The sequence below is a fragment of the Budorcas taxicolor genome, chromosome 5, assembly GCF_023091745.1.
Source record: "Budorcas taxicolor isolate Tak-1 chromosome 5, Takin1.1, whole genome shotgun sequence".
NCBI classification, from domain to species: domain Eukaryota; kingdom Metazoa; phylum Chordata; class Mammalia; order Artiodactyla; family Bovidae; genus Budorcas; species Budorcas taxicolor.
The window spans coordinates 41381329-41400718 of record NC_068914.1 but is presented as its reverse complement, the minus strand read 5'-3'; the positions used below and the strand labels follow the sequence as shown (position 1 = coordinate 41400718).

Sequence of the window (19390 nt, the reverse complement as noted above, 5' to 3'; positions counted from 1 at the left end):
GACTTCTGCAAGTAGAACCGCAGTTCCCAATCTTTTTGGCACCGGGGACTGGTTTTGAGGAAGACAATTTTCCCATGAATCAGGGTCAGGAGGGATAATTTCTGGATGATTCAAGCACATTATATGTCTCATGCACTTCATTGTTGTTCAGTCTCTGAGTTGTGCCCAATTCCTTGTGGCCCCATGGACTGCAGCATGCCAGACTTCTCTGTCCTTCACTGTCTCCCAGAGTTTGCACAAATTCATGGCCATTGAATTGGTGATGCTGTCTAACCATCTCATCCTCTGCTGCCTCCTTCTCCTTTTGCCTTCCATTTTTTCCAGCATCAGGATCTTTTTCAATGAGTTGGCTCTTCGCATCAGATAGCCAAAGTATTGGAGCTGTAGCATCTTGATTTCCTTTAGGATTAACTGGTTTGATCTCCTTGCTGTCTAAGGGACTCTCAAGAGTCTTCTACAGTACCACAATTCAAAAGCTTCAATTCTTTGGTGCTCAGCCTTCTTTATGGGCTAACTCTCACATCCATACATTACTGGAAAAACCATACCTCTGACTATAGGGACCTTTGGTGGCAAAGTGTTATCTCTGCTTTTTAATATGCTGTCTAGGTTTGTCATAGATTTTCTTCCAAGGAGCAAACATCTTTTAATTTTGTGGCTTCAGTCACCAGCTGCAGTGATTTTGGAGCTCAAGAAAAGAAAATCTGTCACTGTTTCCATTTTACCCCTTCTATTTACCATGACGTGATGGGACCAGATACCATGATTGTAGTGTTTTTAATCTTGAGTTTCAAACCAGCTTTTTCACTCTCCTCTATCACTTTCATCAAGAGGCTCTTTAGCTTCTCTTCACTTTCTGCCATCTGGTATCATCTGCATATTTGAGGTTGCTAATATTTCTCCTGGCAATCTTGGTTCCAGCTTGTGATTCATCCAGCCCAGCATTTTGCATGATGTCCTCTGCATAGAAGTTAATTAAGCAGGATGACAATATACAGTCTTGTACTCCTTTTCCAATTTTGAACCAGTCAGTTGTCCATGTACAACTATTTTAATTGTATATAAGTTATAATTGTTGCTTCTTGACCCTCATACAGGTTTCTCAGGAGGCAGGCAAGATGGTCTGGTATTCTCATCTCCTTAGAAATTTTCTACAGTTTGTAGTGATCTACACAGCCAAAAGCTTTAGCGTACCTAATGAAGCAGAAGTAGACATTTTTCTGGAATTCCCTTGCTTTCTCTATGATCCAACAAATGCTGGCAATTTGATCTCTGGTTCCTCTGCCTTTTCTAAAAACAGCTTGTACCACTGGAAGTTTATAGTTCACATACTGCTGAAGCCTAGCTTGAAGGATTTTGAGCATAACCTTGCTAGCTCAAGGTTAGCTTGATTGTTAGATGATTATACAGTGGAGATAATGAATAGATTCAAGGTATTAGACCTGGTAGACAGAGTGCCTGAAGAACTATGCACAAAGGTTCATAAACTTGAGCAGGAGGCAGTGACCAAAACCATCCCCAAGAAAAAGACATGCAAGAAGGCAAAGTGGTTGTCTGAGGAGGCTTTACAAATACCTGAAGAAAGAAGAGAAGTGAAAGGCAAGGGATAAAGGAAAAGATATACCCAACTGAATGCAGAGTTCCAGAGAATAGCAAGGAGAGATAAGAAAGCCTTCTTAAATGAACAATGCAAAAAAAAAAAAAAAAAAACCTGAAAAAACAATAGGAATGTGAAAGACTACAGATCTCTTCAAGAAAATTGGAGATATCAAGGGAACATTTCATGGGAGGATGGGCACAATAAAGGATAGAGGTGGTATGGACCTAACAGAAGCAGAAGATATTAAGAAGAGGTGACAAGAATACACAGATGAGCTATACAAGAAAAGGTCTTAATGACCCAAATGTGAAATGAGTGCAATTGCACGGTAGTTTGAATATTCTTTGGCGTTGCCCTTCTTTGGGATTGGAATGAAAACACCTTTTCCAGTCCTGTGGCCACTGCTGAGTTTTCCAAATTTACTGACATACTGAGTGCAACACTTGAACATCATCATCGTCATCTAGGATTTTAAATAGCTCAGCAGAAATTCCATCACCTCCACTAGCTTTGTTCATACTAATGCTTCCTAAGACGCATTTGACTTCACATTCCAGGATGTCCCTCTCTAGGCGAGTGACCACACCATTGTGGTTATTCGGGTCATTAAGACTTTATCTTGTATAGCTCATATGTGTATTCTTGTCACCTCTTCTTAATATCGTCTGCTTCTGTTAGGTCCATACCACTTCTATCCTTTATTGCGCCCATCCTCCCATGAAATGTTCCCTTGATATCTCCAATTTTCTTGAAGAGATCTGTAGTCTTTCACATTCCTATTGTTTTTTCAGGTTGGTTTTTTTGTTTTTGTTTTTGCATTGTTCATTTAAGAAGGCTTTCTTATCTCTCCTTGCTATTCTCTGGAACTCTGCATTCAGTTGGGTATATCTTTTCCTTTATCCCTTGCCTTTCACTTCTCTTCTTTCTTCAGGTATTTGTAAAGCCTCCTCAGACAACCACTTTGCCTTCTTGCATTTCTTTTCCCTGGGGATGGTTTTGGTCACTGCCTCCTGTACAAGTCTTTGAACCTTTGTGTATAGTTCTTCAGGCACTCTGTCTACCAGGTCTAATCCCTTGAATCTATTCATCACCTCCACTGTATAATCATAAGGGATTTGATTTAGATCATACCTGAATGGCCTACTGGTTTCTCCTACTTTCTTCAATTTAAGTCTAAATTTTGCAATAAGGAGTTCATGATCTGAACCACACTCAGCTCCAGGTCTTGCTTTTGCTGACTGTATAGAGCCTGTCCATCTTTGGGTGCAAAAAATATAATCAATCTGATTTCAGTGTTGACCATCTGGTGATGTCCATGTGTAGAGTCATCTCTTGTGTTGTTGGAAGAGAGTGTTTGCTATGACCAGTGTGTTCTCTTGACAAAACTCTCCTAGCCTTTGCCCTGCTTCATTTTTTACTCCAAGGCCAAATTTACCTGTTGTTCCAGGTATTTCTTGACTTCTACTTTTGTATCCCAATCCCCTAAGACGAAAGGATATCCTTTTTTATGTATTAGTTCTAGAGGGTCTTGTAGGTCTTCATAGAGCCAGTTAACTTCAGCTTCTTTGGCATCAGTAGTTGGGGCATAGACTTGGATTACTGTGGAGTTGAATGGTTTGCCTTGGAAATGAACTGTGATTCTTCTGTTGTTTTTGAGATTGCACCTAAGTACTGCATTTCAGACTCTTTAGTTGACTATAAAGGCCACTCCATTTCTTCTATGGGATTCTTGTCCACAGTAGTAGATAATATTCATCTGAATTAAATTCTCCCATTCCAGTCCATTTTACTTCACTGATTCCTAAGATGCTGATGTTTACTCTTGCCATCTCCGGTTTGACCACTTCCAGTTTCAAGAACCTAACATTCCAGGTCCTCTGCAATACTGTTCTTTACAGCACTGGACTTTACATTCACCACCAGACACATCCACAACTGAGCATAGTTTCCTCTTTGGCTTTTTCACGTCATTCTTTCTGGAGCTATTAGTAATTGCCCTCTCTTCTTCCGCAGTAGCGTATTGGACACCTTCTGACTTGGCAAGGGGGCTCATCTTCTGGTGGCATATCTTTTTGCTTTTTCATACTATTCATGGGGTTCTCCAGGGAAGAATACGGAAGTGGATTGCCATTTCCTCCTCCAGTGGACTATGTTTTGTCAGAACTCTTCGCTATGACTTGTCCATCTTGGGGGGCTTACAGCGTGGCTCATAGCTTCATTGAGTTACAGAAGCCTCTGTGCCACCACAAGGCTGTTATCCAGGCAGGGGCTTGTGCACTTTATTTCTATTATTACATCAGCTCCGCCTCAGATCAGTCAGTTCAGTTCAGTGGCTCAGATGTGTCCCACTCTTTGTGACCCCATGGACTGCAGCATGCCAGGCTTCCCTGTCCATCACCAACTCCTAGAGCTTGTTCAAACTCTTTGAGTTAGTGATGCCACCTCAGATCATCAGGCATTAGATCCCAGAAGTTGGGACCCCTGCTACAGAGCAAATGCCTGTATTTCTACATTTCTTGGTCCTTTTGCTTAGTTTTGAACTCCAAGGAGCTGGCACATTCCCAACTGGAATAGGGTATGTGCCTGCCTCTCATCGGGTGATGGCAGTAGTACTGGGGTCATGACTCCAGTCCTACCAGGTGGGACCTGGTAGGGAAAGAGGCAATTTCTCAAAGCAAAATACAAGTGCCATTAGGAAGGATAGCAGACGGCCACAGCAGGAAGCAGCAGTGCCTCCCACGGTCCCGTTATGCGCAGAACCACTGTCACTAGACTGCCAGCCCCTGAGCCCAGGGCTCTCCATGCAGGCTCTCTCTTAAATCTTAAGATGGCTCTTGGAGAGCATATCACTACCCCCATTGCAAAGTGAGGATCCAAAGGCTCACAAAGAAACCTGGTCACATAAAATGAGGGTTTGAGTTCAGACCCTGACCCCAAAGTCCAGTTCTGGGGTCCCTGGGCGGATACAGCAGGGCTTCCAAATACATGGCTGGCAGATCCAGGACCTTAGTGCACTCTCCAGCCTGGTTAGTGTGGGGCTGAGCTGTGAGTTGAGCTTCTGGGGAGCAGAGCCCCTGTCACTGCCTCTGGTCCGCCAAGGCCCCAGTGGCTGGCTCTGGGTGGGGGTGGGGACAATGTCAAACCAGCCATAGAGTAGCCTCACTACATCCTGTCCTGACCCATCTCCCCCATTGCCAGGGCTCACATGTTCATAATCTGAAACCTCTGTGAAGAAGGAGCCTTCCATTCCTGGGACCACCTGCATCCCACCCACCCATTATGGAGGGACTTAGGGAGGAAAAGAAAGGAGAGTCTGAGAGTGAAGTGGGGAAGGGGTGACACAAAAAGTCACAAAAAGAGGGAGGGTTTGACTGCCAGTGCCCAGGACCAGATGGGGCTTTGTGCCCTAGAAACAGCAGGTTCAGAGTGGCCACATGGCTGTTTTAATTAAGCCCAGTTGGAGAGGACTGAGACACAAGGAGTAGCTGGGGGCAGCTTGTCAGACAGAATCCATGACAGAATCTACTCACTGACTGGCCTCTGTGGAGCACTTTCTAGGTGGGTGGCCCTGTGCTGCCCGCACAGAGGAGCAAAGGACAGGCCTGCGGGGCAGCGGGAGCTGGGCCCGGGAATGCCACGGGGAGCTGATGCATTTTCCAAGGGCATCCCATCTCACAGAGAGGGAAATGCACCCCGGAAGGAGTTCCAAGGACACATTCCATTTGGGGAGGGAAGCAAAAGATCTATAGGGGGCATTTAGGAGCCATGTCTGGATCCTTGGTGTCTAACTTCCTGCACTTCTACCAGGTGATCCTGATATCAGAGAACAAACACCTAGTTTAAAGGGCAGCAACTTAGGGGCTTCTCCACAGAGACTGTGGCAAACATGAGAATTATCTCTGAGGCTGTGTGAACTAAAAGAATAAATAGGTCCTAGCAGAGAATTTAGATAATTCATGTCTTAGTCTGTGTGGGCTTCTAGAACCATACCATCTAATCAAGGCAAACTGGAAGTGGTCAAACAGGAGATGGCAAGAGTGAACGTCAATGTTTTAGGAATCAGCGAACTAAAATGGACTGGAATGGGTGAATTTAACTCAGATGACCATTACATCTACTCCTGCGGGCAGGAATCCCTTAGAAGAAATGGAGTAGCCATCATGGTCAACAAGAGTCCAAAATGCAGTACTTGGATGCAATCTCAAAAACAACAGAATGATCTCTGTTCATTTCCAAGGCAAACCATTCAATACCACGGTAATCCAAGTCTGTGCCCTGACCAATAATCCTGAAGAAGCTGAAGTTGAATGGTTCTATGAAGACTTACAAGACCTTCCAGAACTAACACCCAAAAAAGATGTCCTTTTCATTATAGGGGACTGGAATGCAAAAGTAGGAAGTCAAGAAACACCTGGAGTAACAGGCAAATTTGGCCTTGGAATACAGAATGAAGCAGGGCAAAGGCTAATAGAGTTTTGCTAAGAGAATGCACAGGTCATAGCAAACACCCTCTTCCAACAACACAAGAGAAGACTCTACACATGGACATCACCAGATGGTCAACACCGAAATCAGATTGATTATATTCTTTGCACCCAAAGATGGAGAAGTCAGCAAAAGCAAGATTGGGAGCTGACTGTGGCTCAGATCATGAATTTCTTATTGCCAAATTCAGGCTTAAACTGAAGAAAGTAGGGAAAACCACTAGACCATTCAGGTATGACCTAAATCAAATCCCTTATGATAATACAGTGGAAGTGAGAAATAGATTTAAGGGACTAGATCTGATAGAGTGCCTGATGAACTATGGATGGAGGTTCATGACATTGTACAGGAGGCAGGAAGACCATCCCCAAGAAAAAGAAATGCAAAAGAGCAAAATGGCTGTCTGAGGAGCCCTTACAAATAGCTGTGAAAAGGAGAGGGGCAAAAAGCAAAGGAGAAAAGGAAAGATATAAGCATCTGAATACATAGTTCCAAAGAATAGCAATAAGAGATAACAAAGACTTCCTCAGCGATCAATGCAAAGAAATAGAGGAAAACAACAGAATGGGAAAGGCTAGAGATCTCGCCAAGAAAATCAGAGATACCAAGGGAATATTTCATGCAAAGATGGGCTCAATAAAAGACAGAAATGGTATGGACCTAACAGAAGCAGAAGCTATTAAGAAGAGGTGGCAAGAATACACAGAAGAGCTGTACAAAAAAGAGCTTCAAGACCCAGATAATCACGATGGTGTGATCACTCACCTAGAGCCAGACATCCTGGAATGTGAAGTCAAGTGGGCTTTAGGAAGCATCACTACAAACAAAGTTAGTGGAAGTGATGGAATTCCAGTTGAGCTATTTCAAATCCTGAAAGATGATGCTGTGAAAGTACTGTTCTCAACATGTTAGTGAATCTGGAAAACTCAGCAGTGGCCACAGGACTGGAAAAGATCTGTTTTCATTTCAATCCCAAAGAGGGGAAATGCCAAAGAATATTCAAACTACCACACAATTGCACTAATCTGACATGCTAGTAAAGTAATGCTCAAAATTCTCCAAGCCAGGCTTCAACAGTACATGAACCATGAACTTCCAGATGTTCAAGCTGGATTTAGAAAAGGCAGAGGAACCAGAGGTGAAATTGCCAACATCTGTTGGATATCGGAAAAGCAAGGGAGTTTCAGAAAAACACTTATTTCTGCTTTATTGATTATGCCAAAGCCTTTGACTGTGTGGATCACAATAAACTGTGGGAAATTCTTCGAGATGGGAATACCAGACCACCTGACCTGCCTCTTGAGAAATCTATATGCAGGTCAGGAAGCAACAGTTAGAACTGGACAGGGAACAACAGACTGGTTCCAAATAGGAAAAGGAGTATGTCAAGGCTGTATACTGTCACCCTGCTTATTTAACTTATATACAAAGTACATCACGAGAAATGCTGGGCTGGATGAAGCACAAGCCGGAATCAAGATTGCTGGTAGAAGTAACAATAACCTCAGATATGCAGATGACACCACCCTTATGGCAGAAAGTGAGGAAATAAAGAGCCTCTTGATGAAAGTGAAAGAGGAGAGTGAAAAAGTTGGCTTAAAACTCAACATTCAGAAAACTAAAACCATGGCATCCGGTCCCATCACTTCATGGCAAATAGATGGGGAAACAGTGGAAACAGTGTCAGACTTTTTTGGGGGGGGCTCCAAAATCACTGCAGATGGTGCCTGCAGCCGTGAAATTAAAAGAAGCTTACTCCTTGAAAGGAAAGTTGTAACCAACCTAGAGAGCATATTCAAAAGCAGAGACATTACTTTGTCAACGAAAGTCCGTCTAGTTAAGGCTATCATTTTGCCACTGGTCATGTATGGATGTGAGAGTTGAACTATAAAGAAAGCTGAGCACCAAAGAATTGATGCTTTTGAACTGTGGTGTTGGAGAAGACTCTTGAGAGTCCCTTGGGCTGCAACGAGATTCAACCAGTCCATCCTAAAGGAGATCGGTCCTGGGTTTCACTGGAAGGACTGATGTTGAAGCTAAAACTCCAATAGTTTGGCCACCTGATGCGAAGAGCTGACTCATTTGAAAAGACCCTGATGCTGGGAAAGATTGAAGGCAGGAGAAGGGGATGACAGAAGATGAGATGGCTGGATGGCATCACCAATTCGATGGACATGAGTTTGAGTAAACTCCAGGAGTTGGTGCTGGACAGGGAGGCCTGGCGTGCTGCAGTCCATGGGGTCTCAAAGAGTCGGACATGACTGAGCAACTGAACTGAACTGAACTGAACCATACCACAGACTCAGTTCAGTTCAGTTCAGTCACTCAGTCGTGTCCGACTCTTTGCGACCCCATGAATCGCAGCACGCCAGGCCTCCCTGTCCATCACCAACTCCCGGAGTTCACTCAGACTCACGTCCATCGAGTTGGTGATGCCATCCAGCCATCTCATCCTCTGTCGTCCCCTTCTCCTCCTGCCCCCAATCCCTCCCAGCATCAGAGTCTTTTCCAATGAGTCAACTCTTCGCATGAGGTAGCCAAAGTACTGGACTTTCAGCTTTAGCATCATTCCTTCCAAAGAAATTCCAGGGCTGATCTCCTTCAGAATGGACTGGTTGGATCTCCTTGCAGTCCAAGGGACTCTCAAGAGTCTTCTCCAACACCACACTTCAAAAGCATCAATTCTTTGGCGCTCAGCGTTCTTCACAGTCCGACTCTCACATCCATACATGACCACAGGAAAAACCATAGCCTTGACTAGATGGACCTTAGTTGGCAAAGTAATGTCTCTGCTTTTAAACATGCTATCTAGATTGGTCATAACTTTCCTTCCAAGGAGTAAGCGTCTTTTAATTTCATGGCTGCAGTGACCATCTGCAGTGATTTTGGAGCCCCCAAAAATAAAGTCTGACACTGTTTCTACTGTTTCACCATCTATTTCCCATGCAGTGATGGGACCAGATGCCATGATCTTTGTTTTCTGAATGTTGAGCTTTAAGCCAACTTTTTCACTCTCCTCTTTCACTTTGATCAAGAGGCTTTTTAGTTCCTCTTCACTTTCTGCCATAAGGGTGGTGTGATCTGAATATCTGAAGTTATTGATGTTTCTCCCAGCAATCTTGATTCCAGCTTGTGTTTCTTCCAGCCCAGCGTTTCTCATGATGTACTCTGCATAGAAGTTAAATAAGCAGGGTGACAATATACAGCCTTGACGTACGCCTTTTCCTATTTGAAACCAGTCTGTTGTTCCATGGCTTAAACAACAGAGATTTATCTCTCACAGTTCTGAAGCCTGGACCTTACTGAGTCTTTACATGGCCTTTCCTCAGTGCATGTGGGATGAGAGAGTAAGGTCTTTTCTTTTAAGGACACTAATCCCATCATGGGGGCTCCACCCTCAAAACCTAATCACATTCCAAAGTTTCCATCTCCTAATACCTCTATACCAGATGTTAAGGCTTCCGTATATGGATTTTTGGAAGACACAAACATTCAGTCCATAACAACCCATATATGATAGACCCAGATCAAACAATGAAGAGGACTTTGGGGGACTTCCTTCGTGGTCCAGCAGTTAAGAATCCACCTGCCAATGCAGGGGACGTGGGTTCAATCCCTGGTCCAGGAAGATCCCACATGCTGTGGGGCAACTAAACCCATGTGCCACAACTACTGAACCCACCGTGTTGCACCTACTGAAGCCTGAGCAGCGAGAGTCCATGCTCCACAACAAGAGAAGCCTGCTTACCACAACCAGAGAGTAGCCCCCACTTCCACAGCTAGAGAAAAACCTGTGCAGCAATGAAGACCCAGCAGAGCCAAAAACAGATAAATAAATAAATTATTTTTAATTTACAGGTTTCTTTTGTTTAAGAAAGTAATAGCATGAGTAATCTAAAAGGATAGTTATCATTATTAATTAGGATGATTAAATATTTTAAACAGTGATATTATTAATAAAGTTACCATGAAAACAACAGTTAAATTATTTTATAATTTACACTTTTGAAGAAATACAAACAGCTGTTATTATTTTAAAAGAATTGATGTAAGTTTAACACATTAGAAAATTTTGCACAAAAAATTAGACTGTTTAAATCAGTTCAGCACTTCTTACAACCCAGAGATCAAACTGAAAGCATCCTGTTAGATAATCATTGCATTATTATCTCCCAAACATTCACTAAAGAAGAACATTTAAAATGTCCTGTTTTGGTGTGATCAGGTTTTAAAAGTAGCAAAAGAGGATTTGGGGAAATCTCAAGCTATATTTCCAAGTGTAATAGTGCAAACTCATATGAGGAGACGACCCTCTATAACAAAGAGATAAAGAATCTTTCTGAGACACACAGCTAACAGATGACAGAGCCCAGATTTGGCTATATGCCCCAGAGTCCTCTTGCTTAATGCACTGTGGTAGTCGCTCAGTCGCGTCTGACTCTTTGTGACTCCGTGGACTGTAGACCACCAGGCTTTTCTGACCATGGAATTCTCCAGGCAAGAATCCTGGAGTGGGTAGACACTTCCTTCTCCAGGGGATCTTTCCCACCCAGGGATTGAACCTAGGTCTCCTAGGTCTCCTAGGTCTCCTTGGCAGATTCTTTACTATCTTAGCCACCAGGGAAACCAGCTTAATGCATTATGAGGCCCTATAACTCCATCTAGAAGGAGGCGGGGGTGGAGCCAGAAAACTACCCCGTGTACCTAGAAGCTACCCCTTCAGGCTGCAGGCAAAGACATGAGGCTAGGCTAGGAAGCAGGTGGTTTGGCCCTGTTGGAAATACTGACATTTTTAAGCTGTCTAAACTCAGAGAATCTATAGCAAAGTAATTCTAACCTTTAAGAAATAAGAAGGCATAAAATACAATGATTGATTCAAGTTCAAAATCTATTCAGTCATTTTAAAATATTTATCTTCTGTCTGGATATTTCCTTTCTTTCCAAGAGTGTAGTATGGTCACAGAGACTGAACAACCCATTCTCATTTCGCAGACGGCAGGGTCTTCCTCTGACCATGGAGTTCTCCAGGATACTGGAGTGGATTGCCCTTCCATTCTCCAAGGAGTCTTCCCGACCCAGGGATCAAATCTGGGTCTCCTGCATTGCAGACAGATTCTTCACCATCTGAGCCACCAGGGAAGCCCTTCTCTAGGACCAGAAAAACACAGTTTTCTGTGTCCCCTGCTGGCTCCCTAGACAGTACTTGTGGAAAAGAGGAAGAGCATGTCTCAAAAAACTGCAGCCAAATACAATATGCTGTGAACCTGTAACCTGTTGCCAATAAGTAATTTGTCCCTTGAGCAATGGTTTCCACCTTTGCCACCCGATCCCTGGCTCCTTTTCCAGTAGAACAACCAGGGCCAGTTTCCACAGTGCTGCCACCTGGGCAAGGAGAGCTGACTTGTGGCCCCACCACATGGGAAGGAACTGGGGTCAAGAAAGGTATTAATACAAGTGTGTGCTTGTTGACCAGCTCTCACATGGGAGCCCGGGCTCTTCCGTCTGGACTTTGCTGCACCCTGCTGGGCCGGGGTCACAGGCAAGTCTGATGAGCCTGGAGCAGTGTCTAGTGAGCTGTGAGTTCATTCCTCTTTCAGCTGGGTGTCTGCCTAAGGCCACTGGAACCTTTCAAAAATCACTTGTTCTGGGCTACTTGCCAAGCTCCAGGATCTATTTGCCAAGTAGGAAGTAGGTCGAGAGCAGGGCTGGGCTGCAGGGAGACCGGGGCTGGTGGGGGCAGAGCCATGCTGGCTCCGGTTTCCCAGGTGGAAGGAGGGGGACACTCACTAATGCGGCTTCTTGTGGACAAGTGTGCTGCCCGTGGATCTACAGGGATCTGTCTTGGTTAGCATCCGCTTCTAGTGGAGCAGTTGCTTTGCTTTCTATCCAGCCAGTGAGCACTTTTTGAGCCCCTATTTTGTGCCTGGCTAGAAAGACAAAGACAAAGTCCCCACTATGAAGGGGTGCATAGGTTACCAGGAATGGGCCTCTCCTTGGAGAGAAAAGGGGTGCGGCCTCCGAGGGCCCTCTTCTTGCAGTGAGTGTCGTAGGGAGGGAGGCACCCCTTTCCTGGACACAGATGATGAGTCTAAGTGACGCTGACCTCTCCAGTTCCTCCTGAGTGAAGTTATCAGACACAGGCTGAGCTGGTAAGGATGAGTGCAAAGATCTGTGCTGCCCAGGACAGTAGCCACTGGCCACACATGGTAGCTGAAAACTAAGTAAAATTTCAAGTGCGCAGAGCCACCCATACTGGTGGCAGCTGTATGAGACAGAGCAGACGCAGACTGCTATTCCTGCGATTTCTATTGGCTAGTCTTCCTGCATAGATAATTGCAACAGAATTGTCCATAGTGGTAAGCGTGGAGGGAAGGGCTTACACCAGCTGAAGTGTGTGTGTGGGCGGGGGGGAGCGCAATTGGGAAGCCACTGGAGGCAGGGAGAGCTTCTCCAGGAGCCACCTCTCAGCTGAGCCACACCCGAGGCGCCCAGCCATCTCTCAGAGCAGGACACAGCCCAGACCTCACCTTGAACATTGATGACCCTGGTCACCTTCCATCTTCCCACGTCTTCTCATCCACTCTGTGGCTATGTTTGTACCATCCAATGGATCTCAAAGTGCATCAGACATCCCTGGATAGCTTGTTAAAAGAAAGATTCCTGGGCTTCACCCCCAGGTTCTGAGCAGTAAGACTGGAGCGAGGCCAGAGAATTTGGATTTCTAGCAAATTCCTGGGTGATGCTGATGTTGAGGGTCCAGGAACCACACTTGGAACCATGGATGTGGTCCAAAGAACCACATTAATTAATCCATTCATTCCACAAATATCCAACTGTTTAATGCTGCCGTGTGCCTGGTGCTCCTTCTGGATGTGAGCAACGAGAGAACTTACATTCTTGGGAGGAGAGACACACAGCAAACAAACCTGTGCAGGGTGGTAATGCACGTTATGAAGAAGCATAAAGCAAGGCAAGGAGAGAGGCCTCTCAGACAGATCATATTTGAGCGGAGACCTAAAGACAGTGGAGAGTGGATATGACCCAGCTTTTCTGGCCCCATTTTTTTCCCTGCCCTCAGCTTTTTAATTTGAAACATGAGAGTACCATTAAAAATCAAGGGCATCAGGAGATTTCCCTGGCGGTCCAGTGGTTAAGACTCCACACTTCCACTGTAGGGGATATGGGTTCAATCCTTGGTTGGAGAACTAAGATCCCACAGGCTGCAGGGCGTGATCAAAATATAGATAAATAAAATTTAAAAACGAAGGGCATCAGTCTATTCAATAATGAAGTTTCGAAGACAGATTCGATTGTGTGGGCATATGTTTCATTGAAAAGAAGCCTGAGGCTAAGGGCCATAAATTTCAAACCAGCCTGCAGCTCTGCCTTTGGGTCCCAGTAACTGAGCAGAGTTAGGAGTCTCGACTGCCAAGGAGGCCACCACCATCCCTTCTATATGGTGACTTGGGACCCTCCACGTGGCTCAAACTCATTTCCAGGTCTCTTTCCCACCCATCCCACTTAGGCCAAAATGCAACTGTGAACAAATGAGGTGGGCAGAGTGTGGCCTGGCACCTGGGGTGTCCACACATTGGCGTCTGAGTGTCCTACTGAGGGGGGTAGAGCTGCTGTGGGAGGGGCGGGGGCCAGACCTGGTCAGGTCTATACTTGCTTCTTGTCCTGGCTCCTGTCAGCCCCAACCAATTAGCTGAATGCTCCTTACTTCTATCCAGCTTTGGGGTGCAGACAGAAGAGAGCAGGTCAACCAACACTTTTCAGCCATTGCTGGAAAAACAAGCCCATGCTGCGATGACCAGGCTCCCTCCATGGAGGACAGCTCTTGGTTATACCCTGTTATAAACACAGCTTTCAGGGTGAAGGGCAGACCAAATGCCTTTAACACCTAATTTTCCTTTTCAACCTGTAATATCTTTTAGGCCCAGCTGTCTCAGGCCTTAAATGGAGTTTCCGATAAGGCGAAAGAAGCAAAGGAGTTTCTGGTTCAGCTGAAGAACATTCTGCAGCAGATCCAGGTGAGCCCAGACCCCACCCCTCTGCAGAAGGGATGTGAGACACGGATGAGGAAAGGGAAGGCCCCTGGCAGCTCTTCTCAGTGTTGAACACGGGGAGGCCCAACTGCTCCGCTGGACAGCCTCAGGTGTGGCAGACACTACACACCCAACCCACTGGCAGCCATCCGGTAGGAAGGGGATTTCACTTGAACTCAGAAAGAATCGTAGAAAGAGAACCAGGCAAAAATAATGCATGGCCATACAGTGCTACCCCTGTGTGTATACAGTGCTTTCATACCAAATGCACTATAATAGAAAAGCACCAGTTACTAAATAAACGTATTTACTGAGCACCCATGCTGTGTCACGTACAAGCCCGACACTGATCAATAAGGTGCAGTCTGTGGCCCCAGGAGCTCTGTCTGTCAGGGAGAGAGTGTATAAATGCACGCAGGGGGACCTTTCACACAGATCACGAACTTCCTGGTATCTGGGTGGAAAAGGGGGACTGAGGGCACTGAACTCTAAACCAGCCGATAGAAACCACCCTGCCTAATGAGCTAAAGCACAAAGTTCAACCACCAGGCACTTCCTTCTCTGTTTCTGATGTTTCAGGACACCAGCTATTTGGTGGGGTTGCTATAACAAAGCACCATAGACTGAGTGGCTTCAGTAACCTATTTTCTCACAGTTATGAAGGCTAGAAGTTCAAGATCGAGGTGTGGGCAGGGGTGGTTCCTCCTGAGGGCTCTCTCCTGGGCTGGCAGACAGCCACCGCCTTCCTGTGTCCTCAGGGGGCTCTCCCTCTGTGCCTGTCTGTGTCCTGACCGCCTCTTCTAAGGACACAGTCACGTTGGATAAGAGCCCAGCCTAAGGACCTCGTTTAAGTTACTTCTTTCAAGGCCATTTCTCCAAACACAGTCTTGTTCTGAGGTCATGGGGGTTCGGACTTCATCATAAGAACTTGGGGCAGGGGTGGGAGGAAACACATTAGCCCATGCCACGAGGTCTGAATCCAGGCTGGTCTGAGAGGTGTTGAAGGACTCTTTTTCACAACTGAGAAAGACGGATCCTACAGCCAGACCTTTACTGCTTTCTGATTATGAAAAGTAAAAATATGTTCTGGAAATTGTGAAAAGTAGAAAATAGCAGACAAAAGCAACAGAAGTTCATCAATACCTCACCCCTTTAAGTGGCCACCCCACTATTTTGACACACTCTTCCATTAGTTTACACACACTCACACACACACACAGTATGCAATTATGCCTCACACACTTGTAGCTGCTTTTTTTTCTTGCTAAGTCTCTCATTGAGTGTTTCCCATGACACTGAAAACCCTCACAAACCCGCATGGCTCAGGTGACGTTGAGTATTTGTTCCATCATCTGATGTGCTGAGATTCACATGCACAGTCTCCAGTCTGGAAGCAGGACCGCTCCCTCTGGGGCCCACTTGCTGACGCGGCTGTGTCTCTAGCACCGGCCACGTCTCTGTGTGTCTCCTCCCTAAAGCTCTCTGCGTCCCACAGGAGAATGGCCTGGACTACGAGGCCTGCCTGGTGGCTCAGTGTGATGCGCTGGTTGATGCTCTGACCCGGCAGAAAGCCAAGCTGCTCACCAAGGTCACCAAAGAGAGGGAGCACAAGCTGAAGGTGGGTGCCTGGGCAGCCAGTGCGCCCAGTCCCATCCCCCTCCCTGCCCAGGGTGGGGGAACACGCGGTGTAGACACGGGGTCAGTGTTAGTTCAGGGTATGAATGAATGAACAAGTGAGGGGAGGAAGCACTGAGCAGGGACCTACGTACCCTCGTGCCACTTTGCCTGCAGTAATCGCCATGCCTACTCTCCCTCCAAAGCGGGGACCAGACACCTGAACCCTGCTGCTTTCAGTCAGAAGCCCCCCTCTCCCATTTGCCGGGCCCCTGCTTTCTGTGGAAGACACACACCCTGCTCCCACCTTGCAGAGTGGAGACGGCCTCGTTGGGTGACGAGGGGTGTGCTCAGGGCCCCGAGTCAGCCCCTCCATCAGGTTTTCTGGCATCTGGTGCTTGCGTGGTCAGCACGGTGGCTAGTGACCACCATGGAAAGGCAAGAGTTCCCCTCACTCGCACCGGGCCCCCGGTCCAGGCAGCTGCCCCGTGATCACCCTGCCTTAATGAAAACTACTCACTTCATGGTCTGGGCTCGATCTATTTCATAGACATTTCCCAACTGAACCAGAAATATTACTGAAGGGCGAGAAGGAATGTGTGCTGGGGATGGTCCATGGATTACATGCAAAGCAGTTGAGCCCCTCAAGTGACCACCCAGCAAGCGAGAGTGGGGGGCGCGGACTGGTCACGTGGGAGGGTTCAGATTGTGTGCGTTCTCTGGTTTTTATCCAGAGTTCAGGAAGTGTGCTCTGTTGGGTGTGGCAGGCCTGCTTGTGGGGCAGTGTGTCCAATTACTCCCCTGTAACGAGGGCATGTGGAGCTCAGGAACAGAGCAGCGGCAGGAGAGGGTACAAAGGAGTCGAGAACAGTGCTGCCTCCCACTGCAGCCGGGCTGTTCTTTGTCCATGAGACGGTTACCAGGGGTCCTTTTCTTGGCAGATGGTTTGGGACCAGATCAATCACTGCACGCTGAAGCTGCGCCAGTCCACTGGGCTGATGGAGTACTGCCTGGAGGTGATCAAGGAGAATGACCCCGCTGGGTTCCTGCAGGTGAGTGGGCTGGCAGTCCTTCTTCCAACTCCATGGCCGCATCCCAAACCAGCCAAAGTTCTAGGAAAGTCCCTCCCCGTGGCTTGGAGTTGAGCAGATTCTCCTGTGCTCAGTGATTCCAGAACACCTGAGATCTCGTCTTGGCTGTTCTCACAAGCTCTGACCTGGCTCTAGGTCATCATTAGAGGAGGTGAAATATCACAGTCTCTAGGCCTGCAATGGCTTGACTTCCTGGAGCACCAGTGCAACATTTTCCCCACAGATGAAAGAAGACAGTCTGCCAGTCAAGCTGGAAGATTGCACTGGAATAAGTGAGTCAGCAGAATCCACATGACCCCCAGTGGGCAGAGTCCCGCAGGTCTGGACAGAATACCGCAGCCCAGAAAGCCCAGGCTGCCTTGCTGGGCAACCCCCAGCAGCCAGGTTAATCCGGGTCATGAGCATCTCTTAGGAACACTTCTGTGACTCAAACGAAAGCCCAGTCCTCCTTCTGTGGGGAAAATGATGAATCTCCTTGATTGGTCCCCAGGAAGGGTGCACGGGCATCATAGCTCTACAGGGACACGTGCAAATTCTGAATGAGCAAGACTTTTTCCAGCAGAGAACAGAGCTGTGGGTTTGATACAGTGGGAGTTTGGAGCAGAAGCTGCAGAACAACATGGAGGAAAGACAGTGGGAGGGAGGGAGCGGCCCAGTCCTGGGGTGAAGGAGATGCTTTCAAATGCTAGGACAAACCACTAGTGAGTTCCACTTTGCAAAGTGCGGGATCTAGCAAAAGAAGAACATGCAGAGTGTTTCTGTATATTTTAAAAGTATCGTTTGCTTCCAAACGAACTTAGATACAAAACAGAAGGAGACTCACAGACTTAGAAAATGAACCAGTGGTTGCTGAGGGGAATGGATAGCTAGGGAACTTGGCAGGTTCATGGATACACTGCTAGATACAAAATGGATAACCAACAAGGAACTCTGCCCAGTGTTATGTGGCAGCCTGGATGGGAGTGGGGGGGTTTGTGGGAGAACGGATACATGTGTATGTATGGCCGAGTCCCTTGGCTGTTCACTTGAAACTATCACAGCATTGTTAATAGGCCATACCCCGATACAAAATAAGAAGTTCAAAAAAATAAAAGTATCATTTGCTTTACAAAAGGGTTTAGCATAAAACAGCAAGTGCTTCTTTACAGGGAACATGACTGACCCATGAAGATGATTTAAACAATATAATGCATTTTTATTTACCCCCACACCAGCATGGGTCCTGACATCTCTGCCAGGGCTTGAGAGGCCATGCTTAACACAGCCACCCCCTGAGCCCATGGAGATGAAGCCCCTACCCTTTCCTCACCACCTGCTGTGTTATTTTTCCTTTGCATGTGGAAACCCTAAACTCTGTGCTTCCTTTAAGATCTCCGACGCCCTGATCAAGCGTGTCCAGGTGTCTCAAGAGCAGTGGGTCAAAGGCGCCCTAGAGCCCAAAGTGTCCGCAGAGTTTGAGCTGACCTTGGACAGCGAGCCGCTGCTGCAGGCCATCCACCAGCTGGACTTCATTCAGATGAAATGTAGGGGTGAGCCGTGGTTGGCCCAGTTCAGTTGTTGCTTCTTCTGGAAGAGGCATCCACTCTGTAGGGCAGCTCATGCATCGGAAGACTTGTGACCCTGGTGTGACCCAGATTGGGAGGGAGGGACTTCTGCGGCACAGACCCGGGTTCAGGTCCCAGTTCAGTGTCCTTGAGCTGGTGACCTCTGCAGGTAGCCCCCAGCCTGAGCCACAGGTTTCACATGTAGGAAAGAGGATTGTTTGTTCGTTCAGAGACACCTGTTGAGTGTTTATCACCTGCCAGGCACCATCCTTGGTGTTCAGGACACAGCCGTGAACAAGTCCCCAGACTCCCTCACAAGACTGAGCTGGCATTCTAGAGAAGGAAATAGGCAATGATACAACAGATAGTGTAATATAACCTGATAGTGGCAGGTGTGACCAACAAGGTGCTTTTTGAGAAGTGAAAGTGTTAGCGTTCAGTCATGTCTGACTCTTTCTGACCCCATGGACTGTAGCCCGCCAGGCTCCTCTGTCCATGGAATTCTCCAGGCAAGAATACTGAAGTTAGTAACCATTCCCTTCTCCAGGAGATCCTTCCAGTTAGGAATCAAACCTGAGTCTCCTGCATTACAAGCTGATTCTTTACCATCTGAACCACCAGGGAAGCCATTTTTTGAGAAGAAGGCATTAGTATGGGGCTAGTGTTTTGAGGTGAAGACAATGGCACCCCGCTCCAGTACTCTTGCCTGGAAAATCCCATGGGTAGAGGAGCCTGGTAGGCTGCAGTCCATGGGGTCGCTAAGAGTCGGACATGACTGAGCGACTTCACTTTCACTTTTCACTTTCATGCATTGGAGAAGGAAACGGCGACCCACTCCAGTGTTCTTGCCTGGAGAATCCTAGGGATGAGGGAGCCTGGTGGGCTGCTGTCTATGGGGTCGCACAGAGTCGGACACGACTGAAGTGACTTAGCAGCGGCAGCAGCAGTGTTTGAAGGTGAGAAGGAAAGAGATGCAATATAAAGGAAGAAGATTCCAGGCAGCAGAGG

General features: G+C 46.8%; 1 protein-coding gene across 1 annotated transcript in view; it reads left to right on the top strand.

The window, feature by feature from the left end:
• TRIM67 (tripartite motif containing 67) overlaps positions 1–19390 on the top strand; it is a 56134-nt gene that overhangs the window by 21525 nt on the left and 15219 nt on the right. The window contains exons 2-5 of the mRNA XM_052640027.1: positions 14023–14118; positions 15629–15751; positions 16689–16799; positions 18208–18367. Coding sequence (XP_052495987.1) covers positions 14023–14118; positions 15629–15751; positions 16689–16799; positions 18208–18367 — 490 coding nt within the window. The remainder of the gene's footprint in view (positions 1–14022; positions 14119–15628; positions 15752–16688; positions 16800–18207; positions 18368–19390) is intronic.